Source organism: Lutra lutra, chromosome 4 (genome assembly GCF_902655055.1).
Source record: "Lutra lutra chromosome 4, mLutLut1.2, whole genome shotgun sequence".
Classification (NCBI taxonomy): Eukaryota; Metazoa; Chordata; class Mammalia; order Carnivora; family Mustelidae; genus Lutra; species Lutra lutra.
The window spans coordinates 91,332,822-91,360,786 of record NC_062281.1 but is presented as its reverse complement, the minus strand read 5'-3'; the positions used below and the strand labels follow the sequence as shown (position 1 = coordinate 91,360,786).

General features: G+C 47.3%; 3 protein-coding genes across 4 annotated transcripts in view; all 3 read right to left on the bottom strand.

Moving 5' to 3' along the window:
* Positions 1-758: 758 nt before the first annotated feature.
* Positions 759-5,042, bottom strand: SF3B4 (splicing factor 3b subunit 4). Its single transcript, XM_047724127.1, has 6 exons — positions 4,921-5,042; positions 4,342-4,470; positions 3,538-4,080; positions 3,030-3,236; positions 1,377-1,550; positions 759-1,181 (listed from the first exon to the last, which is right to left on the bottom strand). The coding sequence occupies exons 1-6, from the start codon at positions 4,952-4,954 to the stop codon at positions 994-996; spliced, it is 1,275 nt and encodes a 424-aa protein (XP_047580083.1). The 5' UTR covers positions 4,955-5,042; the 3' UTR covers positions 759-993.
* Positions 5,043-5,846: 804 nt separating this feature from the next.
* Positions 5,847-16,184, bottom strand: MTMR11 (myotubularin related protein 11). The gene is given in 18 exon segments (XM_047724126.1): positions 5,847-6,375; positions 6,377-6,508; positions 7,063-7,356; positions 8,022-8,204; positions 8,456-8,629; positions 8,942-9,108; positions 9,663-9,733; positions 9,972-10,038; positions 10,496-10,620; positions 10,706-10,794; positions 10,942-11,029; positions 11,282-11,417; positions 11,549-11,627; positions 12,091-12,233; positions 12,411-12,471; positions 12,660-12,781; positions 13,216-13,465; positions 13,666-16,184. Coding segments are annotated over 18 exon segments (2,307 nt in total). The 5' UTR covers positions 13,732-16,184; the 3' UTR covers positions 5,847-6,315.
* A 1,907-nt stretch (positions 16,185-18,091) lies between these two features.
* OTUD7B (OTU deubiquitinase 7B) overlaps positions 18,092-27,965 on the bottom strand; it is a 54,854-nt gene continuing 44,980 nt past the window's right edge. For both annotated transcript variants that reach the window (XM_047724125.1, XM_047724124.1), the window contains 6 exons: positions 27,126-27,238; positions 25,110-25,237; positions 24,648-24,797; positions 23,935-24,049; positions 22,476-22,560; positions 18,092-21,213 (listed from right to left, as the gene is read on the bottom strand). In XM_047724125.1, the coding sequence (XP_047580081.1) occupies positions 20,008-21,213; positions 22,476-22,560; positions 23,935-24,049; positions 24,648-24,797; positions 25,110-25,237; positions 27,126-27,238 (1,797 nt within the window). In that variant the 3' untranslated portion in view covers positions 18,092-20,007. The remainder of the gene's footprint in view (positions 21,214-22,475; positions 22,561-23,934; positions 24,050-24,647; positions 24,798-25,109; positions 25,238-27,125; positions 27,239-27,965) is intronic.

Genomic DNA, 27,965 nt, shown 5'->3' with positions numbered 1-27,965 from the left:
AACACAGTATGCTCAAAGAAATCTGGCTTCCTTCCATATCATTCCCCCCCCACCCCTGCTGTGGGATCAATTTCCATTCATTTTTATGTTTTTAAAATACAAACAAATGGGGGAACCTGGGTTGCTCAGTTGGTTAAGCGCCTGCCTTCAGCTTGTGTCGCAGTCCTGGGGTCCTGGGGTCCAGCCCCACATCTGGCTCCCTGCTCAGCAGGGAGCCCGCTTCTCCCTCTCCCTCTGCTGCTCCCCCTGCTTGGTACTCTCTCTCACTCACTCTCTCTCTCTCTCACAAATAAATAAAGTCTTTTAAAAAATAAAATATAAATAAATGTATAGATCACATACCACTTCTTAGATGTGGTGGCATACTACACTTTCTGTTCTGGTACTTTCTTCACCTGATGTATGCTAGAGAGCTTTCCAAAACACCACGTAGCCTTTCCTCACTCCTCTCTGCTGCTGCTACACAGATTTACCAGTTTATTCAACCAGTTCCTTACTACCGATAGAAAAGTTGCTTCCAGCCTAATGTCATTACATACAGTGCTGGGATGGGTGGCTTTTCGCACGTTACCTCGTATTTTTGCCAGCACTATCCCCAGGAACTTCACGTCTGTCCTCGCGTCATGGCTACTGGGTCTCAGCTTATAAACTAAACGGAGCCTTTTAAAAATGTGGTAAGCACCCCCACTCGTACCTTACCATTCTTCTCCCAACATACTTCCTAGAGAAAAGAGAGAAAGTTACTCTGCCAAGGAAAATAGCACGAAGCATAAACAAGGAGTTTATTTTCTCTGTGCATTTGCAAAACACTTAGGACCAACATAGAAAAAAAAAATAAAACCTCCTGTTTAAAAAAAAAAAATTACACCTAAGGAAAAAAAAAGGCCTGAGAAGGATTAGTGCCTTAGCCCTAGGGAGCTACAGCAACTCTGATTGGTCCAAGGAATTGAGAAGATATTGGGAAGATAGAACAGGAGGCAAGACAATGAAAAATTATTGCGGAAGAGGGCCTCGAAGTGGGCCACGAGGGGGAACTGGAGGACGGGGGGTGGGCCGGGGTGGAGGGAGGGGCCCCCGCTGGTAGCCGTAGGGTGGAGGTCGTGGAGGCCCAGTGTATCCATGAGGAGGCATCAGCGGAGGAGGTCCACGCATCCCATGTGGAGGCATAGGACCTGGGTGACCTGCACAAAGGAAAAGAAAAGTCAGTCAAGGCAAGAAATAGGAAGTGTTGATGTGGGGTGAACGCAGAGAGAACACTGACAGGGAGACCATGAGCAGAAATGCAAATAAAAGAAAGGGCAGGGGACAGGGCTGTGACAAGGGAGTTGTAGGACTCTGATACTCAAGGATGAGGGAGGTGGCTAGAGCCTACTCACCCATGGGAGATCCGAACGGAGGCCCTCGAGGGGGCATGCCCATTGGAGGAGGTCCGGGATGAGGCATTCCAGGTGGTGGTCGAGGTGGTGGCTGCCCCCCAGAGCCTGGAGGCCCAGCATGGGGGTGTCCTAAGCCATGAGGGCCATGGTGGGCCAGCTGCATCTGAGACATCCCTGTGAGAACAAAACAGACACAAAGAGAAAGGAGACAAAAGGAATACAGAGAGCACAGAAGATGGAGAAAGGAAGAGAATAAAATTGAGAACGAAGTCACATCAGGACGTCCCGAAGAGAAGGCTGGTATGAAGTGCCTTTATCCTCAACCCCATTCCAAGGGTACAAATAAGTCAACTACCCCCAATCAACGGTCACCCACTCCACTCGTTCCTTCCACGATTTAGACGCTCTAACAGTGCTGCGGAAGTCTGTAACAAGTCGAGTGATTATTCCACTGACAGGATTTGGGAAGGTAGCAGTGACCCTGTCCAAGCAAAGATCTAATTCTAAAGAATGAGTAAGAATTTTTCAAGTGGACAAGAGTAGACTAGAATAACCCAGGCAGGAAACATTAGCATGTATAATTCACAGGGGCATCAAACAGCTAGTATGTTCAGGGAAAACCAGTAACTCAGGAATAAAGAGCAGCATGTAGTCAGGGGAGTAACTGGCAGGCACTGATCACGAAAAGCCTAGAATGCTATGGTGACAAGTGTGGGTTTTACTCTGTGTAGTTCAAAGGGAGCAACAGAAGAATCTTGAGCAAGGGTGTGTAAATGTCTGTGTTTTAGAAAAATAACTCTGTGCTAAAGTGGATCAAAGATAAGAGAAACTGGAGGCAAAACGTTAGAAAATTACTATAATAAATTAGGTGTGAAATAATACAAGTACGAGGGGGCCTGAACGAGGGCACTGGCAGTGGGAGCCAATGCCAGAAATATTAGTAAGATTTGGTATCTACAGTGGGGTGATAGGAAGTAGTTAAAAATAGTTTCCAGATTTCTGAATTAAGCATCTGAAAACAGAGTACTAGAGGAAGAACAGGTTTGAAGGGGAGGGTAGAACAGTGGAGCTGTCTGTCAGGCAGTCGTTGACTTAAGGTCAAGGACCAGGGATACGTATCTTGGAGGCATCAGTGTACAAGTAATGGCCCTATGTGGAAAAGAGAACTAAATACAAAAACCTAGCTAGATGGAGAGAGAGAAAAGCCTATTAAGGTGGCTAAGATTAAGGAATCAGACATAAATGAAGACTGCAGAAAAACCAAGGAACAAGATTTTCAAAAAGGATGACGTGCCCAGTTTCACGTACACCAAACGGCAAATCAGATAAGGAATGAAAGCACCCCCTAGATCTGGCAATCAGGTTACTGCTTTGGGGTAGAAGTCAGAGGAGAGAAATTAGTAAAAGTTAAAGGGGAAAAAAAGCAAGTAGTTATACTCTTTGGATAAGTTTAAATAAGAAATGGAGACAGAGTGGTAGCTGTTAAAGTAAACAGAGAGCAGTATTTTGTATGTTTTTATAAACTAATGTCTGAAGAAAAGTAGAGCTCTGGAACTATTACTATTATTGCTGAGCAACAAGGGCAGCACCATAAGCAGCAATAGAGCTCCTCCACCAGGCTCCTCCCTCCCTTCCCCAGCAAAGAAAACCCACCTGGATGGGGCATCCCACCCGGTGGGAATGGGTGAGGATGTGAGTGTCCATGTCCAGGATGTCCAGCCCCTGGAGTTCCTGCTGATGGTGGGCCATGCCCTCCAGCCCCAGGAGGCATAGGTGGTGGCGGCATGGCTGGGGGTATCCCAGGTGGAAGGGCTCCAGGAGGCGGCACTGGGGGTGGGAAGGACCCAGGAGGAGGCATGCCTACAGAGGAAATGGAAGAAGAGTTAATGAAAGTAAGGAGAGAATGTCTTCAGAGAGCCTGTTCAATGCAGCCTCTTTAGGCAGGATAAGCTCTTTTCCCTTCCTCCCAGCCCTCAAAAATCAGAAGCAATACTAGACAACTCTGAACAACTTTCTTCCCCACCACAACTGTCACCCCTCACTCCTTTTCTCATCATCTACTGACCCCACGTCCCCCTTTATCTGTTCTTTTTCCTTCCTCCTGCCCCACCCTCACCACACCCCAAACCCAAGACAAAAATATTCTGAATAAAAGCTTTACCTGGAGGAGGAAGCCCAGACCCCAATGATGATACCACAGGATTGGGGGCTGAGGGCGGAGGGGGTGCATCTGCAAACAGCTGATGAGGACGGTCAGCCTGGGAGAGTGGGTTCTGGGCTGCCAGAAGTCGTTCAGCTGCTGAGCCATGGCGCTCACCCTTGGAGTCCTTCTTGAAGGCATAGGACACAGTGATAGGGCGGTTACAGAGATACTGCCCATTCATAGCCTCAATAGCTGCATCCGAAGCATCAAATGAGGCAAAATTAATAAAGGCATAACCTTTGGAGTTGCCTGTGTCAGGGTCCCGCATAATCTTCGGGGTTTGTAAGATGACCCCAAAGGCGCTGAAAGTATCATAAAGCAGCTTCTCATCAATCTCCGGGTCCAGATTGCCAATGAAAATGTTGGCCCCCACGTCCAGGTTCTTGTTGTGAGCTGATGCCTTGTTCACCCGTATTGGTTTCCCATAGAGTTTGATCATGTTCATGATCTTAATGGCATAGTCAGCATCTTCCTCACTCAAGAATTCCACAAAGCCATAACCTGGGAAGTAGAAGGGTGGAGATTAACAACTTAAGTGAAGTGATTCAAAATAGGGTATAACTCATTCACCTCCCAAAGCACAAAGAACATGAAATAATCACCTCACTTCAACTGGGAATGGTCCCAGAAGCAAACTGTGAGCTACCCTTAAAGAGAAGAATCTGCGGGTGATTTATTCCAAAACAGATATGAAAACTGCTGGAACCCTCCAGGGGTAGTCTGTCTGGCAACAGGTAAACATTCCTCTTGTCATGTACTCACCTTGGTGCTGACCTGTGACTCTATCCTTTGGCATGTGGGTGTTGACTACCGGCCCTGCCTGGAGAAATAGCTCCCACAGCAGCGGTTCGCTAACCTTCTCGTCCAGGCCCCCGACATAGACAGTGGCATCTAGAAGACAGGAGCAGATTAGGGGAAGGATGAGACAATGACAGGAAAAAAGAGGTGACAGGCGGGGGAATTGGGAGTGCACATGGGGTGTAAAAGCAAAAAAAAAAAGAAAAAGAAAGATTAAGCCCTTACACCTCCCTCATTCTAAAACTAGAGAACCTTAAGTCCACCTGAAGGTTCTGCTGCAAATTCTCTGTGAATTGCTTTGTTTCTGGTTTTTGTTTGCTCGTTTGTTTTTGTTTTTTTAAAGGGAAGGCAGAAAGAATTGGATAGAGCATCACACCTACAGGCCTCAGTCTGCACCCGACTCCCCGCCCCCGGAAGGCACGAGAGCCGGTCTCCCGCCCTCCGGGGGGAGCCGATCTCCCAATCCCGGCGGAAACACTGCTGGCCCTAGTCGAGGCCTCCCAGCTCCCCTAGGCCCATTCCCGGCTAGTCCCCTCCAATCACCCTGGTTCCGCTCGGAGATGGGCCCGGCCGCCATGGCGAAAGAGCTCCCGCCGTCTCCAGGCAGCGATCCCACCCCCTGACCTTAGTCACTACTTCCACTTCCGGGGCGAAGGCGGTCTTGAGGGCGGCGGGCGGGGCCGTAACGGAGGAGGAGCCGGAAGCGGCCGCGGCCATCTTAGGAACCGCGGGGACTACGCGATTTGTGCGGCAGGCTATTCTTGTCCCTGGTTTTGTTCAGAGTCGCTGCTGCGGCGGATTAGAGCGAGGAAGGCGGACTGGAAATGCCCAGACCCTCTTAAGGCAATGCTAGACGTTAAAGGACCACTGTTCTCCCAAAAATGTAAATTCGACAGCTAAAACAACGAAACTTTACTTTTTAAAAAATACTGTGTTGGCAAAAGATCCTTCTTTCTGTTCCCCGGAGAAGGGTGTGCTCTGGAAACCTCCCCTTCCTCCAGCTCAAGGATTCGGCTACCTTAGGGCATGGAGGCAGCCCTCCACTCTGGCCCGCAGTCTGTAGGAAGCGGCGGCCTCAACAGACCCTGGGCATGAGGTGTTTCGTTTTTCCCCAGGGGAGAGGATTGCGGAACGTCTGAGCTGGGTTCATGTCCAAGCTCACCTAGTCCTATTGCATGAGGGGTGATGGAAATCTGAGACTCAGAGGAAGTGTGATAAAAGCCGAGGGGTGGTTGATATTGGAGCCCAGAGGCCTCAGTTTCAACCGCCAGAACACCCCGGGCCCAGCAACCAACGTCTCAGACGGTATGCTCTTTGCTGATCTAAAAAGATGCATGTGGACTTCGCCTGGCCTATCCCCGTATTTCCTTAAGAATAATGTGGTGGGTCGCATCCTCTCCTGGTTTATACCCAGCAGTTTCTTACCTAGGATCTTTTATTCAGACACAAGAGATAATGCCAGCAACATGTATAAATAACTGTGCTTTAATGAACTCCTTAAATAGAAATGTCACTACAAAATATACAGTTGTCAGAGACAGGGTGCCTCCCATACACACGACATACCCATAGGAAAGAAAGGGAAGAAACAAACTGGGATTAAGCAGCAGGAGGAAGTGAGAATGAGTTCTATAGGCCATCTTTTTAGAACTGACAAACAGCATCTCTCATCTCACATTTAACAGCTGGATATCCAAAGGGATAAAATTGCCTTGAAAAAAACAAAGTTAATCGTATTCAGGATTGCTTTTGTTTCTTAATTCCTCAAATCCTAAGAAACCTCTTGAGCAACAAAACAGGACAGGGCAAGAGTTGGGAGGTTAGCACCACCCATCTGCAATGGAAAGTTGATCAATGAGCTTGTTGAGGGCTGGAGTGTCAAAAGCTGAGACAGCAAGACCAGATAATAAAAATTGGAGAATTAAAAAGAACCCTCCCTCACCCCAGACCACCCTTCGCCAGACCCATACAAAAGACAGCAATTTCAACGGGATTGGGAGAGAATGGTATGTGAATCTCTTTTCTTGGAATGATCCTCAGGAGATACTCTTGGTGTCCATTTCCTTAAAAGTTCCTGAAGATGGGATAGTTCATCCTGGAGGCCAGAGATTGTGGGAGCTGAGAGGCCTTTCTGGGGTGAAGAGAGGCGGAGAGGAATATTATTATAGTTTTAGTTGCCTGTTTCTATGAGAGCTGTCCATTACTTCTGCCATCTTTTTATTATTATTATTATTATTACTATTACAATTGACATACAGTATCCTGTTTCAGGTGCACATCCTAGTGATTTCTTCATACTTTTGTAAAATTTTGTAAAATTATACTTTTATAAAATTGTACTTTTATGCAATTTTTATACAAAAAGTTGATCTTTTTATATATTACAAAGTGATCCCTGTGATAAGTCTAGTTCGCATCACCTCTGGCATCTTTAATTCTCTTTCCCCCTCCAACTATGCCCTAGGTTCTATTTGATCTGAACCACAAGCAGTCTTTCCCATACATACACACATAATCCCAAACCTGTCTACTCTGATACCAACAAGAATGGTACTTCAACCTCAATCCTCCCAAGTCCCTTGGTTTTCCAGCTCCTGGACACACCTGGTTTCTCCCAGAACATTTGGTTTAGCAGTCAAGCCCCTTCTCCCACTCCTAATCCCTATCCCTGTCTTCCCTCCTCACCTGGATCTCAGGCCTTCCCCTCAGGTAGCAGCGTCTCCACAGCCTGATCTGGGGTCCCAGATATCCAGGCAGCAGCAACCCCGGGGGTAAAGGGCAAGCTCCCCAGTGTGAGGGGAGCCCCCACTCCTGATCAGCCAGGCTTTCAGAGGAGATAGCAGGTCGAGGGAGCCAACGAGAAGAGACACCCAGTAGGGAGGGGCTGTCCCGCCAAGGACAGAGCTGATTCATGGGGGTCAGGGCCCCTCTGGAGAAGAGCCACACAGAACTGGGGGGTCCAGGAACCAGGAAGCTTGGCTAAAGGGAAAAGAGAAATCAACTGGCAACCTAGAAACCAGATTACCCCACTTCCACCAAACTGGGTCAGGAAGGAATATCTAGCTGCCGCCTGCTCACACCGCATTAGTGATCAACCTACCAGACACCCCCCTGAGAACTCTTTATCTACTCTCCTCATTAGGCCTCAAACTAGGCCTCAGGTCTGATTAAAGTCAACTTAAGGGAAACTTATAAAATGTGTGTAAGAAAGGGGTTACCAGGTGGCTCAGTCAGTTAAGCATCCAACTCTTGATTTCAGCACAGGTCATGATCTCAGGGTTGTGAAATCCAGACCCACATCGCGTTCTGCAGGTGCTCAATGGGGAGTCTACTTGAGATTCTCTCTCCCTCTACCTTCTCCCCAACCCGACCACCGCTGGCATTCACATGCTTTCTCTCTAAAATAAATAAATCTTTTAAAAAAATGTGTGTCAGAGATAGAAAAAGATGAGGACAAGAAGGACCCCCTCTGTGCTATTCTAGGATTTCTGCCTACCTGGGGACAGTCAGGGACTCTGACAGCTACAGAAGTGTAGGGAAGCTTTTCCTGGGGAACTCAGACACCATGTCTTTCCACTTCTCCCTACCTAGTAGGACGAGTCTGTGAGAAAGTCAAGGGAACCTAGGAAGTGTAGACACCTCACCTGCTGTCTAGGGAGCCAGGAATCTGGGCAGTATTCCGGGTCATAGCCAGGATTATGGAATTGTAGTATCTGTTCACTGCTGTAACGTAAATCCCAGTCCCAGACGGACAGCTGTGGGTTAACCGAGTTCCCAGCAAGGGGTTGGGAGTACCCTGGGGTACAGATTTGTGTATAGGAGTTGAACTGGACAGAGAAAACAAGAAAACGGATGGTTAAGCAAAAAGTAATCCTTTTCCCAAGTCTGGAGAGAAATCATAAAAAGCTCTCCTCTTCCTCTGGGAAATCAGATGTGAGGTGAAAGTCAAGTCATGAAGAATGAGCACCAACTCCGCCCCCCCTCCCCCCAGATTTCACTTTCCATAAATCAAGACTAAACAGAGGGTATTTCTCAAGAAGAAGAAAAGACAGCTCAAAAATGGAAGTCACTGACTGACCTGTCCGCTCTGCTTTCTGCGCTCCCAGGGAGTATTTCTCAAGAATGTGAGAGTGTCAGGAACTCTGGCACTGTCGTGAAGAGCAAGAAGGAAAAACTCTGAGAATTCAAACTCAGCTGGAAACTGCTGGAGGAGCTGCCAGACACAATCAAGGAAGAGAAGAAACACTGGAGCCTGAGAAGAGGGTAAGTGAGAGGTTAGAAGGGATTGTAGGGGGAGGATGACACCTAAAGGGGGAGGATGACAAAATGATGGGGGACAAGGGACACAGCCAACAGGGCCACTAAGGTCAGGGAATGGAAACCTAGATTGAGGGTACTAGGGGGTTGTGGTGCCTCATTCATCTAGGTCTCCCTTCAAGCTCAACCTAATCTCAGGATCTTTCTAACCCAATTTTACTTCCAGTGGATTATACTATATAGTTTTCTCATTCCCTTACACCTTTAGTAATAATCTCCCCCCAGTACCCTCCCCAAATGATCTTACCTCTTCACTGGCTCCAGTTACTCCAAGTCGGGTCAGGAAGGGATGTCCAGCTGCCACCCACTCTCGCTGCACTAGTGATTGGAAGCCAAGCAGTGTTCGGGCTCCAGGGGCTGAAAGCAGCTGGACGAGTGAAGAGAGGAGGCCATTGAAATCACGATCACTGCGCTCTGGGTGACAAAGAGGGAGAGGACAAAGAAGGAGGGGCCAAGAAACTAGGGCAGAAGAACATGAGAAAAGGAAATGTGGTAAGAAGAAGAGAGGGACACAGAGGAGAAAAGTGTGGGTTAGGGAGGATTGAGAGGGCAAATAGAAGTGAAGAGAAAATAAAGACCTTGAATGATTCAGTTCATAGACTCCACCTAGATAGCAATACCCAGCTTCAGTGTAGGAGGCAGAATCATAAATCTCAAACCAGCCTCCTCATTGTCCTTCCCACCCCAACCCAGTCACCATCTACTGATGGAAGGACAGGAACAGTAGGTAAAGAACCCTGCTATTAGGGACCACAAGCTGTAGTAACACTACAGCTAGTAGTAATACTACTGCTACTGGGAGGCAGGGTAGCACTGAAGGATGAGTTAAGGCCCATGGGTAGTTCCTAATGACAGGAGAGGAGAATTGTAGTGCTAGCTGGGGACAAGGAAGACTTAAAGATCTTCCTCCCAGTTGGGTGGGTAAAGGAAAAAGGAAGGCATGGAATAGGTTAACCCAAGAAACTCACCTTGGAGTATTACAGAGCGAACCCTGGATGTCACTAAGACTGAGATGTCACTGGCCTTTCGAAGACAAGACCTGAGGGGGCAGATGAGGAAGAGGAGGGAAGAATGGTAAGCCTGGAAGAAAGGAGTGATAGGTCATGGGATGGAAAAGAGGCAGACTCCAAAATTCTGCCCGTTCTTCTAAGGAGCAGCAAATAAGAGTCTTCTTGGGAAATCAAAAAAGCTAATGGAAGGCCATTTAGGAATTCAAGTTAACAGAAAGTTGGGGTAGGTTGAATTATATAAATTGTGGCTGGAAAATGCAGGTGTACCTGACGTAATCCAGCCATCGTGTTCCTTCCAAGGCCGAGAGCCATTTCTCCTCAGCTGCAGATGAATCTGAGAGAGAGGAAAGGGGTCAGAAGGACAAAGAGATCTGGAGAACTCAGAATTTATGATTCAGGGTCTGCAGCCTGAGGTTTAAGAATAAGTTGGGTAAGGGTTACTCAGGACTGGGGATAGAAATAAACAGTAACTATAAATGGTCATAAGGCTACTACAATTAAATTGTGGGGACAGTTGTACAACCACGTAAATGTAATAAAATTCACTGAACACTTAAGATGGGTGAAGGCTGGATTTTATGGTCTGTAAATTGTATCTCAATAAAGCTGTTAAAAAAAATATACTAGGGATAGGAAGACAAGAAATCAGTGAGTCTGTGGGAGATGGGAGTTGAATAGAAAACTGTGGATCTTTGGCCTGAAGGGTTACTCATACTGTGACAGGCAAAAGGGTAAACCAGGTTAGGGTGAGCAGACCTAGGGGTGGGGGTAGGGGTCAGAGGTCATCTCACCAGGCAGGCAGAGGGCCCTCAGCTTCAAGTGGGCAAGCTGAACATCTGTAAGACTAGGCAGTTCATCCACAGCGTCCACCAGCACAACATCTGAATGCCCAGCCTGGAGCATTGACTCCACTGCTCTGGAGAGGAAGAAGTCACAAGGTAAAGGAACAAGTGTGTCCAAAACCTCCAACGCTTGCTTCTGCTCATCAAACCTTCCCTCACCTGATATCCTCTTTGTTAGGGTCGCTGGCTGTATAGAAGCCACCACAGCGGAGAAGATCACTGCCCCCAGGGTGATGCCAGGACAGGCGCTGCAGATGGTGGGAGGTTAGGATCACCATGGAAGAAACTCTTAGCCCCACCCTATCCCGCACCCATCCTGACCTCCCTCTACAACGACCCCCTCTGACCTCCCATAACCATCTAATCCCCACCATCACCCTGGTCCCCACACTGACCGGTCCACGGCCCTGATGGAAGTGGCCAAATGTTCTCCTGACCTCACTGTCCAGAGTTCGCTTCGGGACCCAGAAGTAACGGGGGAGGCTATGGAATTGAGAGTTATAGTCACAGCTTGGCTCAATGAGCTCATTATAATGCAGACCTGTCATTACAAGGAAGTTGCTCAGGAGGGAATTATTTCAAGGGACCCCAGGTTTAGAGATCTAGGCAGTAAGGAGGATAGCTTTATGGATCTCGTAAGAGGCTAGGGTTTGTGGGCAGTCCTAGCTTTAGAGGATCTGAGAACTATGGGAAGATTGGGAGGGCAGCAGCAGTTGGGGTGGACTGGGGGATCACCTGGTGGCTACGTCGAACCTCTCATTGACAGTGCTGACTCTCCAGCCCTTGGCCCCCTGCTTTTTCCGCTCAGTCTCCCAGTCTTCTGATGTCTCCAAGAGGGGGATAGGTGGTTTTCTGGACCCTGAACTCTGGCCTAGGAAAGGAGTGAAGCACAGAAAAGAGGGAAGAGGAACCAGAGAGAGCTTCTCAGCTCTACTGTCCTCAGCCAGCCTCTGCTCTTCCCGATTCTTTACCCTTTCCCTACTCTAAAGCACCCTCACTCACCAGCCTTGCTCAGGGATATCCCTGCATACTGTTGGGCTTGACTGCTCTGAGCTCTGGCTCGGACAATGGCCATGGTCACCTGTGGAGGAAAGGGCATCCCAGCCTTTTGTCTCAGACTGAAGAAGTGAAGAGGAGGACATTGGTCCCATGTGTTGCTCAACTGTCTTTGCCACCAATAGGGAACAGAGAATACCGTCCCAAGGAAGGGAGCTTCCACAAGTGGTGGGGACTAGGTTTAGGAGAACACATCCAGAACCTCAGGATCATGGAATGTCAATTCTGGGAGGAATTTCTGAAACAATCTCATCCTGTTTTTCAAAGGAAGAAGCTGTCATAATCCTCCTAATTGGCAGTGCTGGGCTAGAATTCAGGCCCCTTACTCTCATTACAGTATCCTCTATCCTAGCCTTTTAGCCTCTCCTTGAGGAGAGAAGCAGATAGAATGATGAGAGGGGTCCTAGGAGATAGGGGAGTAATAGGAATGCCAAGGAAATGATCCCAAGGTTCTAAGGGGAGGAGGAGTCTTTGGGTTGAAGGCTTACCTGAAAGGCCTGAGGCTCTAGTCCTCCAGCCTCAAAAGCAACTCTGAGCAGCCGGAAGTCTCGGCCATGAATGAGAATCTCCTCAGGGATAAATTTAAGTGGGGACCCTGGACGGAGGAGCTGGACTCTGGACAATCCACTCACTGAAATCAAGAGTTAGAAAGCAGTGTAGCCATGGATCAGGGTCCCTCTACAAGGAAGTCTTCCAGCCCATCCCACTCCATCCCTGCTGCCCTCTGAGAATAGAGGAAGGATGAGGAAGGGTGAGCCCCCAGTAAGCCCCTTCACCAACACCTCACACCCCACATCCCCCCACTCACCAGCCTCTAATCGCCCAATGTTGACCAGGACAAAATCATATTCACTGCTCAGGGGAGTCTCCTAGAGGAAGCACATGACTGATGCTAAAGACATCTGAAATCTTGCTCATTATCCTACCTTGGCAATCCCTAACCTCCCTAGAGACAACCCCTTAAACATAAGTCTCCCTGTCTCACTTATCTAAATCCTCCTAGACTCACCAATCCATTTCTCACTAACTGTGCTTTCCACTGGCCTAACCATCTCACCTGACTCCGTTGCCATCCACAGGGCTGGAAGGTGACCCTCAAGTTGGTGCAGATCAGGGTTCCAGGCAATTCAGGTTCCAGCCCCTTTCTTACCCCTGGGGCCCATGCTAGGATCTGCTCCCCTACATGGGAAGGGGGGAAGCCAGGTTATGACTATTCCCAGTGTCACCCACACTGGTATACACCTATTCCTCTGAGACAGAAGGCTGTAAAGAAGGAAGATTAAGATCCTCCCCTAACTCCACTAGAACAAAAGCTTAGGAGGAGGTCATTTGTATTCTTTTACTCTAGAGCTTAGAGCAGTGCCTGGCACAGAGTAGGGAACTCAAATAACTCTTAAATAAATAAATGAGGAAAGGGAGTAACAGAGTCAGGACCGTCAAGGTCCACACTCCTAGCCAACTCTGACAGAGAAGAGAGCAAGCCTCAGCCAGAAGCACTTTGAGCAAGTAGAGGAATACAGAGGTATCTTTGGTGAGGTTTGAAGCAAAGTTTGAGCAGGATGAAATCTGGAAGAGTCTTTGGAGATTGGAAGTATTGGAAAGGAAGTTATTACCTGGGAGGCATCCCGTGGCCAGCTGACGGCCAAGCTGACAACTCCTGGACTCCAGCATCCCAGTCCTCTGGACAGATTTTGGTCCAGATCGCTGTGAAGGGTGTAGGGTTAATCCCCAGGCCTCTCCAGTCCTGAGATCCGGGATTACCTCAGCAGCCACGGTTGGAGGCCTACACTCAGACTCAGGGGAAACTGAGATCAGCGGTTGTGAGGAGTTTAGGACCCAGTTGGCAGACAGTAAAGGGAGGGGCTGGTTAATGGATAATGAGACAATGAACTTGAGACTGTGAAAAAGACCTACCAAGATCCGTCAAGCAAAGTTGATATGGGACACACCCTCCTCCTCTTCTAGCTCCTTTCCTAGCTCCTCTTTTATCTCCATATCCTCCTCATTCACACCGTCCTGCCCATGGTGCCCTTCCCTCCCAAGCCCAAGTCTCCCCTCCTTACCCCCATGTCTGGCTCCGCCTTCTGGGGGGCGATGTTGAAACTCTGGCCCCGACCCCCCCACCACATTTCTCTGGCTCCATCCGGGGACGGAGCAGTGAAGGGTGGGAGACCTTGAAGATGCTCAAACCCCTTAGGGGTAGGCTGAATCTTGTAGTTGAGAAGAGGGAAGTCAGGGAGAGGGGCAGGGGACAGCACCAGGGAAAGGAGCGTTTGAGGTACACGGAGCACGATTAGGGGTCTTTTGAAAGGTGTGTCCAACCCAGCTAGAGGAGGCTCCTCGGAAACTTCAGTCGACTCTGGAGAGGGCGGGAGAGATGCCCAGCCCCTTAAAGGGGAATACACACAGTTTTGGAAAAGTGGAGGAGCCTGGAAAAGGTGAGGAAAAAATGGATAACTGGGGGGAAAAAACCCAGATTCTTTCCCCAACCCTGGATCCTATGCTCTTTCTGTTCACAAGCACTGCAAAGTATTTGAGGGGAGCAGTAATACCGAGTATTAACCCGGAGTAATTTGGGCTTCTTTTTTTGTGTGTCTTCTTGAAGGGGGTGGTGCAGTGGGAGGAATGCAAAAGCAGTTCGGGCTTCCTTGCTGCCTCCCCTGACACACCTGTTAGAAGTAGTAGGGAATTGGGACTCAGGGGATTTTTTGCCTGGGGAGGCCCAAGAAATGAGGGAGAAGAGTTAAAGCATGTTGTATATGGTTCTCCGGGGAGCATGAAACATACCTCGTGTGGAGGGTGCCCTGAGAACACGGGAGAGAAATGGAAATATCTCTTGGTCACAGACAAGTACAGGAGGGTATGTGCAAGTTCTGGGAGTAGAGGGAAGCCCAAGGAAGAGATCTTACTCCAAAACACACACACACACACACACACACACACACACACACACACACACCCGTGTGGGAAACCAGAGCCCACTCCAGGTACATGATCCCTCCCTCCAACCCAGACATCAGATCTCCAAATTAATGATTCATGTTCTGGACCTGCAAAACTGAGGGCTGAAAACCTCTATCAGTTCAACAGCCCCATCCTCCTGCAACCAGAGGAGCAGAGGTGGGTGGGGAGGACCCTAGGAGGGAAATAAAGGAACTGCAGTTAATGGCGCCTGGGTAGAAGGCTAAAGTTTGCATTTAGATGCAGAAAAAGACAGGAAATGCAATACAAAATAAGGGTTAATGAGCTGCTGTTTTATTGATGTTTGAGTCTGTACAGAGGCAGCAGACCCTAGGTGGGGGCCCCAGTTTTCCAAAGTACACTCAACTCTCCCCTTAGCACACACCCTTCCGGCCTCAGCTGTAAAAGTTCCCGGTCTTGGCTGCTACTGTGGAAATAGTGAAGATATTGGGACACAGGAAGTTAACTTGGAACAAAGAGGCATACACCTGCTAGGAAGGTGGCCCAGAAGCCTTAATCTAGAAGTCCTAAAAGCTCCCAAGCACCCCCAACCCCACCTACTTTCCATGGTCCTCAATCTCTTAAGGGAAGAAATACTTCCCAAGGTCTCTTGCCATAGGAAGAGCTGTGTTCCACAATTTTAAAATCCCATTCCCCATTTTCCTCCTCCCCACCACCCTTCAAGAGCCTCATTCTATTCTTCATATTTTGAGGTATAGCAGCAGCAGAGGAATCTAGAGGGGGAAAAAAAAATCAGGGGAATGAGGGGGGTGGAAGCCAGAAAAAAGTTGACTTGGATGAGCAGGGGGATGAAAAGGGGAAGCAGCTGAGGGCTAATGGGAGGACCGCCTCTCCGTATCCCCCACACCAGCAGAGGTTTTAAGTGGATGGAAGGAAGGATGCAGAAGCATGGGGCTATATCAGATTTTTCCATTTTCAGGATCCTGGTCTGGTTGCAGGTCTGTGCCAAGAGTGAAGGCTGCTGGGAGGGGCAGCTGGAGGGGGGGGGCGGAGCTGAGTGACTCACTAGATGAGTCACAGATCCAGTTATAAGCACAGAAAGAGGCCATCGTCCTCCCCACCCCTACCTCGCTCTGGTCACCATCAGCCAGCTTCCGTTCCTTTCCTACCGCCCCTAACCCACGTAGCCAGTGAAGGGCGGTGGCATGGAGAAAGTCTCCATGAAGACGTCATAGTATTTTGTTAAGCTATTTAAGTACAGGGCCAAAACACCCTGAGATTTGCAAGCTGGGTATTTGACAAAGTGAAAGAGACAGGAGTGCCTGTGTGACTCACTGAATCTGCAGTTGAAGGGCCTGGAGGGGAAAAAGAAATTAGAAAAATCTGGGGTGCAGGTGATTCCAGGCTGGGAAGGGCTTCCAATGCCGTCGTCCCATCTGTGTCTAGGGCACTGACTGGAGAAAGATGACCCAGAGTCTAGAGTCACTGGTGTCTGAGTAACTCAGAGACCGTCCTCTCCAAAGTGCCTTCATGGGAAAGACAAATGTGGCTGGAATCCTGGATGTGTGACTGTTTAGAAAGGAGACCATTCGGAACCAGCTCCATTTCTTCTACTTCTGTTATCACTTCCCAAATACACAATACGAAGACATTGCTAACTTTTATTTTATTGGTCTGGGAGCTTTAGTCTCTCTTGAGAAGAAACTGAGCCAAAGAGTGCTTCCCTCTAGGCCCTGTACAGCACCAAGTTTCACACCATCCCCACTCCATACAGAGACTGAATCTTTTAAAAAAAAAAAAAAAAAAAAAAAAGTTTTGATATAATCTTTTTATTTTGTAGATAGAATCCAGTATGGGGGAAAAACTTTTTATTAAACCTTGTAACTCCCAATAAAACGAACACAGATTAAGGTAGGAAACTGGAGACCTATCCTATAGAATACCTGCTCCATCAGGGCTGGGGTGGAGAATGTAGGGTGGAAGGATCGCACTGTCTTAAAAGGGGAAAAATAAGAACCCCAAATATTTCCCCTCTCCAATAAAAACCTCGGTAGGTACCCCAATGCCCTGGATTAAAGGAACTAAGTGCACTTATTTAAGACCAAGAGATCCCATCCCTCAGCCAAGATTACAGGATCTGCCTTCCCCTTCACCCAAATACCCCTCCTTAACCAAGGAATTCTTGCTCATTTTGGGTGCACATCATGTACCCCTCTCCTTCCCTCTCCCCAGCACAGTAATTGCATGGGCTTGCCTCTCCCACCCACCCCCTCATATTCCCAAAATACCACAAACCAACCAGAGTCTGTTTTCATTTCCCAGGCATTATTCCTTCACCCTCCATCCCACACAACCCCTCAAAGAATAAAGCAAAACAGTCTTTACTCATCCCTACAGAAAAACATCCATTGACTCAGGGCCCCTCATTCTTAGAATGGAGAATTTTTTTTTTTTTATGCTTCAATATATAGTTACCTTCCCAAATTAAACAAAAATAATTTAATTCTGAATAAAAAGTTATAGGGCCTAAATAAAGACCTATTCTATCATACTCACCCCTAGACAACCCCCCAGAATTTCTACTTTTATTTGAAAAGAGGTCAAATAAACTGGGATTGGTTAGTTTAGAAATCAAAACAAAAACAAACATGACACAAGTTTTCTGTTTTTGTTCATCTGTCCTCAGTTTTTAAAAACAAAACTATTAACTAGAATCTAGTAACAAATCAAGTCCAAACACAGCAGTCCAAAGGAGAATTAGAACTTTCCTGGTTTTACTCTCTGGGAAAACCCCTGGTTTGTTCCCATTCCTCTTGGTCCAGGCCAGAATCCTGTGCAGGAGACAGGCGCCGATGGGAAAGCTCAGTGAGCTGTGCCAGGTGCCAGCTGGGGCCCCCTGTTGTTTGGGTGCACGTAGGGGATGGGGATGGAGGCTCAGAGGTGATGGTCTCACCAGTGTTGTTCTAGCCCCAGAGTGAGGTGAGCAAGGCACTCACTTCGGGCACAAAATTTAAGTGGTGCCCCAAAACTCAATAACCAATATACCATTTTAACGCAGTATTTTTTGAACGTCAAAACCAATGTAAAACATCCACAACGAACTAGCTATCAAAATTGTAAGGACAGGATTCAACCCCACACTTGGTCCGTTCAGCTTATTTCCCCCACCCTAGTCTCAGTCCCATTTGATTCTTAAGATTTTGATATTTTATTCATCATGCAGTTTTTTTGCATTGTATTTTAAATACTGCATTAAAACAGTATTTATCTTAATCACTGAGATTTCAGTACCCCTTAAAGTTCTGTACCTGAAAGAAGTACTCATCTTGTACTAGTCCCAGCCCTGTCCAGAAATATGTACATCCCCTCCTTTGGAACCGATTTCCTTTAACCTCAGTGCTTCCTGAAAACCATTCTATTTTCAGATAAAAGCCCAAGAATTAATAGCCATAGGAAATGATTAAATCAACAGACTATCAGATTAGAAAAATGAGTGACTTTCAAGTCTGCTGAGGAGAGAAGAACCTTTCTAAACTCTGAGCAGTTCCAATGAAGAGGATAGTCTTGACCAAGGGGGAAATGGGATGACAACTTTCCTGATTGGGCAGAAGCAACATATGGCAATTACAAATGTCCCCAACACACACACACACACACACACACACAACCAGCCCACATCCAGTTTAGAGCAAATGTGGGGATGACATTCCATGAGATGGGTTAGGAGTACATACCTCAAAGGAGAAATCCACATACAGGAAAACAGCCCCAATTAACACTCTGAAAACTTAAGTACACTTATTCCCCTTCTTCATAGTTACCCAGGAGTGTATACAATTGCATAGTTGATTTCCCCCCCCCCGGGGGGGGGGGGGTGGGGAAGGAAAGAAAGAAAGAAAGAAAAAGGAAAATTGGCCCAGGATAGGTCCTCCAGTTTAAAGCTCTTAGAAGTGGTGCTGGCCAGAGTAAAGGCTGTCCAGACTTGTGCTTTGTGCAAAATGCAAAGGAGCTCCCCATTCTGTGTCCATAGGCCCATTCCCACCCTCTGGGGAAAAGGCCTGAGTCAGGGAAAGGGGGAAACCCAAAGACAGATCAGCTCATTGGGAGTAATATGTGATCTGTGGTTACAGTTCACTAAAATATATTTCTCTACCTTTTTATAAACTGCCCCTGTGTTTCAACATCAATCCTATTATCAAAAATATGTCTTCTTACAAAGTATTTTTTGTCTTATTTTAATAAACTAACCACAGATTAAGGTCAGCTATGGCTTAACAAAAGAAGCCGGGATGTTAAGTTCATTCTCCAAAAGTAGATAGGAAGGAGAAAGAATCATTTAAATAGGAAGAAAAAAAAATCATTTTTTATAATGTTTTTGCTCACTGGGGTTTTGTTTCTTCTTAAAAAAAAAAAAAAAAACAGTTAAGATAAGTTGCTTCCTACAGAAACACAGCAGCAGAGGATGGTAGTACTCTATTTAGGTTTTTGGTTTTGTTTGAAACAGTCTGGCCAAAGGTCTGTCCTGCTCCTGCCCCTCCCAGGGTGCACTCACACCCCAATGTGTGGTTATTGCTAAGTAGTTACAAAAGATCCCCTGTGCACCCACTCACCTGGAGAAGATTCAGCCCACACAGCTGTTCTTCTCATCACTCTTCCCTTCCCCTGAGGGAACATTTTTTTTTAAATAAAATTAAAATCATTAAAAAAAAAATCACAATCTTAACTTAGCTGAGCTCAGCCCTCAAAAAGGATGAGCAAAAGATACAGGGCAATCAGCAATCTCCTCTCAAACTAGAACAGATGACAGATGGCTGTTTAGAAGGAAATAAAACTTGAGAGGAAAAGGATTCCCCTTTTAAATTCTTCCCTTTCCCATCTCAATAAATGGATGTAAACTAACCCCCCTCCTAATAAGCACCCATTGAGCACACATTACTGCCTTGTCTTTCCAGATCCTTCAGGAGGAAGAATTGATCCAACCCTAATTTCTACCTTAATTCAATTCAACAGCAAATCTAATTCCCCAGTTTCCCTCCACACTCCCAACTCCACCATCATGTGCTTTTTTCCAACCTCCAAGAACTTTGGTCTGTTTTCTCTTTTATTGACTGAGAACCTCCTTTGCCTGCTCCTGCCCTGGACCTCTGCCTGCCTCCCCACCCCCACACACTAAACCTTCCCCTCGTTTCCCTTGGTCTTGGGGTGTACCCAAGCAGTTATGAGACAGAAGCATCGCCTTTCCCCCTTGTACCTCCTCAGTCCCAGCAGGACTGAGGATGAGCGAGGCCCTCCAGGCACCGTTCAGCCCTGACCTGCCCTGCCCAGCCTGGCAGCTCTCCAGCGCACACACACTTCAAAAGTTTCCAGCCAGGCTCCCACCATCACTGCATTTGCCCCATCCGCATGGGGGCTGGGTCTTGATGAGCTAATTCTTTGAGCTTAACTCTCTTTGTTTAGCCCCCCTTGCCCTCCAGGGCTCCCCCTCAGAACCTGTGCACCAGCAACTCCCCACCCGGTTCACGCTCCCTCCTCCGCAGTTCTTCCCTGTAACAGCAGGAGCAGAAGTTGTTTGTCTCTGGGTGTCCATAGAAGCTGCAGTTCGGTTGTTTGCATTTGGTCTGGGTTGGAGGAAGCCCCGAGGGACCTCCAGCCCATCCATCTGGCTCAGGGGGATCTCTGTAGCCGTTGCTATAGGAATCAGCCACGCGGAAGGGGGGTGGTAGCAGTGCGCCCCTGTGCCCGTCCTTGGAGTGGCTGCCTGGCTCCAGAGAGGGGATGCAGTCCTGATGGGGGTAGGGTTGCCCTTGAGGGCACTGTCTGGGGAAGGTGGCATAGGGTGGTAGGCCCCCGCCACAAGGACCTCCTGCCAGCTGCCTCCGGGGTTCCTGGCAGTGGACTCCAGCCCCAGCAGGGCGAGGGATGGTAAAGCCCCCAGGATAGCCAGCAGAGAACACCACTGGCTTGGATTCTGCTGGGGGTGCTGGCAGCAACTCCTCCCCGCCATCTGGCTCTGGCTTTTTGGCTGGAGGAGGCCCACTCCCTAACCCCCCATTCAGGATCTTCCTCTCCACCTCCTTCTGCTTCTGCTCTGCCAGGAATCTCTCCTCAGCATCAGAAAGGTACCGCTGGATCATCTCCTCCTGGTACTGATGACGGTGACCCATCTTCAGAGTGCCAACAAAAATAAACTTCCCCTCCCCTTGCATCGCAATCCTCATAATGCTCAAGCTCTGCATCACCTCCTGGCTGTACTTGCTCCCTCCGTTACCCACAGACTCAGACGTGGGCTTCTCAGACACGGCCCCATCCCCCACTGCCTCCTCCTTGCCACCCTTCCAGCTCTTCAGCGAGTTCTTCTTCTTCTTCTCCAGTGTCTCGGTGCCGCTGCTCACCCCTGACCCCGTCCCCACCCCTCCCGGCTTAGAGCCCTTGCTGTGCATTAGGCCTCCCATGTTCTTCTTGAGCTTGCTGCCCAAGGTTTTGCCGAAGCTGCCCAGTTTGTTGGCCACAGAATCTGCTCTCTTCTTGTCTTTCTCCCGACCTCGCTTTGACTTCTCTTTCCGCTTGCTGCCCTCATTGCTCGTAGAACTGCTGCCAACTGACTCCTTGTCTGAGTCCCCAGACTCAGGAGTGGACCGGGGCTCATCTCCAGCTGAGGCTGTGGGGGACTCAGGTTGTGCCAGGGGAGCCTGGAGGATGTAAGAACAGGATTAATGGTTCTAGTCCCGTGGAAAAGGACCAATAACATCACCCCTGTGCACTCCCTCTCTGGAGTGCCTGCCTAGTTCCAGTGAAGGGCGGCTGTCATGGTGGGGTAGGGTCATCCAGGAGGGCACTGTCCTTCCCTAGCTCCAGTCAGCTCTCCCATGGACCAGGGAAAGATGTACCTAATACCTAAAATGCAATCTGACTCCCTTCTGTAATAAGGAGATAAAAAAATGAAGCCTGACATTCTTCTAGAGCAACGGGCAACTATATAATACATGGAGAGGAAGAACATTCCATAGATACTAGAATATTCTTTATTATAAATTTGTCTCTTTTTTAAAGATTTTATTTATTTGGCAGAGAGAGAGAGTATACAAGTAGGGGGAAGTGGCAGGCAGAGGATCAAGTGGGACTTGATCCCAAGACCCTGAGATCATAACCTGAGCGGAAGGCAGAGGCTTAACCATCTGAGCCACCCAGGTGCCCCATTACAGATTTCTCTATGCCTGGGGTGCCGAGGTGGCTCAGATGGTTGGGTGTCTACCATTGGCTCAGGTCATGATCTCCAGGTCCTGGGATCGAGCCCCATGTCAGGCTCCCTGCTCAGTGGAGAGTCTGCTTCTCTCTCTACCTCTCCCACTGCTTGTGCTCTCTCTGTCTCTCTCTCAAATGAATAAATAAAATCTTTTAAAAAAAAATTTCTCTATGCCAGATTCTGCCCCAAATTAATCTCCAGGAATACGTAACTAACCACAACCAAGCCTAACCATTCTGCAACCCCTCGACTTTTAGATATTCAGCACTGGGGACTGGCTGTTTGCCCTGTTCCTGTGTTCCTGTTCTATGAAGAATGATGACCGTCTCAGAACCTACTGGATCAGTCTCTTAAGGAGACTTAAGCAATTCTGTCTCTCTGGTACCTGCCACAGAAGTCTACATATGTAAGGCTTGGAACAAAGTAATGACGATCCAAAGTTCACCAAAAAGTCTAGAAAGCTTTTCTTGAACAATGTGTTTTAGTATCAAAAAGCAGAGCTGGAGAGGAGCTATGGAAAATGGAGGACACTAACAGGTAAAAAGGCAGAAAAAAGTGTCTTTTGGAACTCATCTGATATTTTCCAGTTATTCCTAACCTTGAATGGTTAGCTATCACTCAGAAGCGATTTAGAAGGAGACCATCACCAAATCACCCACCCGTCACTGAAATCGAGGCCGGACAGGGTGGGGTGGGAGAAGTCCTCACCTGTGCGTCGGAGGACACTGGGATCCACTTCACATTCATGTAGCCATGCAGCAGATGCAATTTGACCTCTAGGGACAGGATTACACTGTGAAGAAAAAGGAAGAATTAAAAACATCCCATGAGGGGCGCCTAGGTGGCTCAGTTGTTAAGTGTCTGCCTTTGGTTCAGGTCATGATCTCAGGGTCCTAGGATCGAGCCCCACATCAGGCTCCTAGGATCGAGCCCCACATCAGGCTCCCTGCTCAGCAGGAAGCCTGCTTCTCCCTCTGCCACTCCCCCTGCTTGTGTTCCCTCTCTGTTTCTCTCTCTCTCCGTCAAAGAAATAAAATCTTAAAAAAAAAAAAAAAAAATCCCATGACCTTTGAAAAACAAAGTGTGTGATCCAGTTGGGAGGATGGAAAAGGGCTACATGGCTTGGGACTCAGACAAGGTTGGGTCTGAATTATAGCTCCACCAATTAGTACTAAGCTTTATGACCTTGAGGCAAGTCACTTCACCCTCCCTGAAACTCAGCTGGGGTTGGTAATGGACATAGATAATATCTACCCTGTAGTGTTGTTGTGAAGATTAAAACAGTATTGGAAGGGACCCAGCATAATGCCTGGAAAACAGGAAATATTGACTGAACAGTAGCCACTATTGTTGTTGGTGTAAATATTATTAAGACGGAACTTTTGATATTTAGGTGAGAACTTATTTTGAAAGCCATAAATTCGGAGTTTTTAAATCAAACCCTCTCCATTAGATCCCAATGTCAGGAGCCCAAAGAAGGAAACACTGGACAGGAGGTAAGAGAGGAGCTTTTATACCCATACCCTCTTTGTAGGAACCCGTGGAAGGCAAAGGCGGAAGACTAAACCTGCTTTGGGAGGCCGCAGGGAGGGGGGCTGTCAGAAAGAACAAATGTTTCTTGCTATTTAAATTCAGAAGGCAAAAATCCAAAGCAAACTAACTATTTTGGCCAATTACTTAAAAACCCCTCTCATGGACTGCCTGGTTGGCTTAGCTGACAAAGTGCACTACTCTTGATCCTGGGGTTGTGAGTTTGAGCCCCATGTTGAATGTAGAGAGTACTTAAAAAATAAAATCTTAAAAAAAAAATTTTAAATAAAATAAAGACCCTCTCACTTGGGCTGGGATTAAAAAGTGTGACTTGATTATCCTGATTTTCTGATGACTGTTTTGGAGACTCCAGGATGTATCAGTAGACGACCATTCCTCATATTATAAGGAAAGAACAAGTTGCAGTCCCAGGATTTCCCTCTCTTTCATGGGGAGAAAAAGCAGCTGCATGTTCCAAGAATCCTGGTGCCCAACCTGTCCCCCGTGTTTCCATCTTCCCAAAACTCCGGAGCTAGGATGTGACTGTCTTGCCTCTAAGCTGAGAAGAGTCTCGGGGGAAACGGATGCTGAATGTGGAAAAGGCACTTCATAGATGGGAAGGCTACGCCTGCCTCACCTGGCCAATCGGACGTTGTCATTGTCATCTTTGCCCCACTCCCAGCCCTTTCCAGGGTCCACAGCAAAGTGCAAGGGCAGCAGCTTATGCTCTGAATCTGTAAGTGGGATCACAGCTGAGGAGGAAGAAACATGTCATCAAGGAGTCTCCTTAAGAAGAGAGGAAGGAAACTGAACACAAACTGACTTCACTAAAAAGGAGGCTGGATCGTATCACAGGTCTCAAACTGAGCTCACTCCTCAGTTTTCACATGTGAATTACACTGGCATCAAAACCAGACAGACTGGTTTTCCCTCACTAGCCAACACACAATTTAGGCCACTAATCTCCATGACTCCCCACCAGTCAGTCAACAAACACTCATGATATTCTTGCCAGTTAATGTGGATTCAAAAAATTCAAAGTCATTATTAAGACAAACACAGCAAAGCATCACTAGAAAGGTTCTATAACCTTAATACACACACTCTTCACTCCAGAACAGGAAGCAGCAAATACAGGCAGGCTACTGTTTTTTCCTCAAAGTTCTTTGTCAAAATGTTTTTATGTTTAATTTAAACACCCTGGAGTATCGTTGGCTTAGTAAAACCTTATCAGTGTGCACTGCCTGGGCTTGCATGTCACTTAGTTCTTCCCTCCTACACTCTCTCCCATTTCAGGTTTTCCAAGTGAAAATAAAGCACACCCAAAGACAATAACACCGCATTCAGCACCTTGGTCCTTGGCGTTCTCCTTCTGTTCCATGGACACAAGTGCAGAGAAGTGGGCCTGATCATAGGCAAGCACCAGAGGGGAGCGGTGACACTGGCTCGCTGGGACCTCCAAGGGCAGATAGATTCCCCCAAAGGGAATAGGAGCGAAAGCTGCAGCAAACCACAAAGACTGTTATTGAGGATGTGTTCTTGCCTAGAGGGCAATCCCCATGCCCCACTCTACCAAGGGAGCTCCCCTTTCACTCACTCTAACTCCTAGTTAATCATTCTTTCTTAAGTTAAGAATCCTCATCAATTAACCCCAACTGCTTTGCATTCAATCTCTATAGAGAATTTTGCATCGTTCTAATGTATATCTTGTCTCTCCCCAAGGGTCCATATAGCCCCTTCCTTCCCTCCTCCCAGTGCTTAGGCCAAGGCTCTGCAAACAGAAGGTGCTCAGGGCAGGGAGGACTGACTCACCTTCCCCTCCAGAGTCCCTCAGCATGGTGTCGGCCACGACGACTATGGGCCTCCTAAGCACATGGGCAAGGACAAAGACGTGGAATTCTTCTAGGCTCTCATATACAGGCTCCTCTGAACTCTCCACCCTGGAGTTGCAGGAGGGGAGACAGTGGAAGAGGTACAGCGGAGGGGAGAGGGAGGAAAATCAAACAAGACACCCCTGAAGACCAGTCCCGCAAAGAGGAAAAAGAGGAATGTCCTTTCCTGGTATTCTAATCTTAAGGCTGCCATGGACATAGCTGATTATTTTATGCTACCATGGCTATTTCTATTCCTGTTTCAGAGATGAGGAAATCCAAGAAAGATTTGAAGGCCCTAGGGCTAAAGTAGTGTTAGGAATCTGGAAGTAATCCCTTGGTTAAAACCAATCTTGCTCAATAGCCTTCCCCAATCTACTTTATCCTATAGCTCAGGACACAACTGTGTAGCCTCACTTTACCCATCACAACCGCCCACACATCACATGCATCAAGTCCTACAAAAAAAGGGAAAAAAAAAAAAAAAAGGAAACAAAAATTCCTCTTCCTACGTTCCCTTACGTGAAAAAGAGCATCTCACACCTACCATATCTACCTAGTAGCCTAATCACAAGTCTGAAATAGTTACTCTTCTTTATCTCTCATCTTAATTAATCACCTAGCTTGACCAATTCTATCTCTTACCTGTCTCTTGTGTCTCTCTCCTCCCACCTGTCTGCAACCCACCATTCTTGATCACACCCATGGCCTGTCTCCTGGATCACTACAACTGCACCCAGTCTCACTGCCCTCTTCTTCATCAGCCACTCTGCTAGCAGTGTGTTCAAATACACGAATTTGCTCCTATCACCCACGTATACACAATTCAGTGGCTTCCTGCCCCCTGCAGCAACATGATTCAATACAGGGTATTTGGTACAAATGCAAATTTCTAGGCCATAGCTCAGTCCAACTCAATTGAAGTTCCTTAGGGTGGGGGCCCCCAAATCCACACTTTAACAAGCCTCCCAGATTATTCTTATGCACACTGAAGTCTGGATAGGTTATAATTTTTAACTGTGTTACAGAAAATTTCAAAATTTTAAACATTCAAAACTATAAAAAATATTATACCTAAACTCTCATGTAACCATCACCCAGCCTCAACAATTATAAAACACATGGTCAGTGTCATTTCATCTAGACCTTGATCTATTTTACTATAAACCCCCACCCCAACCCACCAGATTATTTTGAATCAAATCCTAAACATCATATCATTTCATCCATAAATTTTTCAGTTTCTATCTCTAAAAAAAGAGAGGACTCCTATTAAAAACAACCACACAACCATTAATATCAGACTTTAAAAAAAATTTAACAATAATTAAACATACAGACATTGTTCATGTTTCCCCAACTGTCTTATAAATGACCGTATGTTTGTCTAAGAGTGTTTAAACTTAGGTTCTCTCTCCTTTATTATTTTCCTTGCAATATATTTATTGAGAAAACTGAGTCATGTCCTGCAGTTTCTCAAAGTCTGGACGGACAGGGTACAACCGAACCCTCAGCATGGCACACACGACTCTAGTTATCCAGTCTTCTCTAGCACTCTAGACCATGTTCCCTGTATTCTGGCAATGCCCAACTACTTGTAGTTCCCAGAACATAGCATGCCATTCTTACACCCTTCTGTACCCTTGCCACGGCCCCTCTCTTTCCTTCTGATATCCTCTTGGCATGAAGTTCTTTGGATGCTGAGGACTCAGTAAAGACTACTTCCTGGGGCACCTGGGTGGCTCAGTGGGTTAAAGCCTCTGCCTTCGGCCCAGGTCATGATCCCAGGGTCCTGGGATCAAGCCCTGCATCGGGCTCTCTGCTCAGTGGGGAGCCTGCTTCCTCCTCTCTGCCTGCCTCTCTGCCTACTTGTGATCTCTGTCTGTCAAATAAATAAATAAAATCTTAAAAAAAAAAAAAAGACTTCCTTCCTATTCCCCCGCTGAGCCACACTTACCCACCACAGTTGGCTCCATTGGTACCTAGATGCATGCGGGGTTCACTTGAGGCAAGCTTGATCAGCTCATTCCATTCCTTCTGCCATTCGTCCTCTGTGTACACCAGCCCTGACTGTGTGAAAGACAAGCAGGGGAGAACAAGCAGTTAAAGACCAGGTTCACGAGGCAGCAGCAATTCCAACTCACTCACACTGCCCCACTCCCTATCTTCTTAGCACTTGGCTTGTAATATGTACTACAAACTCAAGTCTCTTCTCCCTTTCCTAGTCAAGGTCCACAAAAGAATAATCTATGATTTCTCTCACACTTCTTTTTCTTCCATTCTTTTCCAGCCCATTTTGGTCCAGCTTGTTTCTGTCCTCCAGCCTATATACCTTACCCCACTTACACCACTTCACCTAACTGACTCTGGCAAAGAACAATGACCTTCTAATTGCCAAACTCAGTGGACACTTTGGTTTTCATCTTTCTTAGTCTTCATGTAGCATTTCAACTCCTCATTAAACTTTTTTCTCCTTCAGCTTCTTTAACTTCTCCTCTCTCTCAACTCTGTCCAACCCTAATAATATTGGGGTTGTGTCAACAATATCAACAGCCTTAGCTCCTTCTGGGTGATCTCTTCTATTGCCATAATCTCATCCACTGCCATCTATACTCAGGATGCTAAAATCTCCCTCTCCACCCCAGGCCTCCTCTTAATTTCTATATTCACATCTAGCTGTCTACTGAAGACTGCCAACTGCCCTTGACTGCCTCAAAGTCTATACAGTTGAAACTAAACTCTTGGGCGCCTGGGTGGCTCAGTGGGTTAAAGCCTCTACCTTTGGCTCAGGTCATGA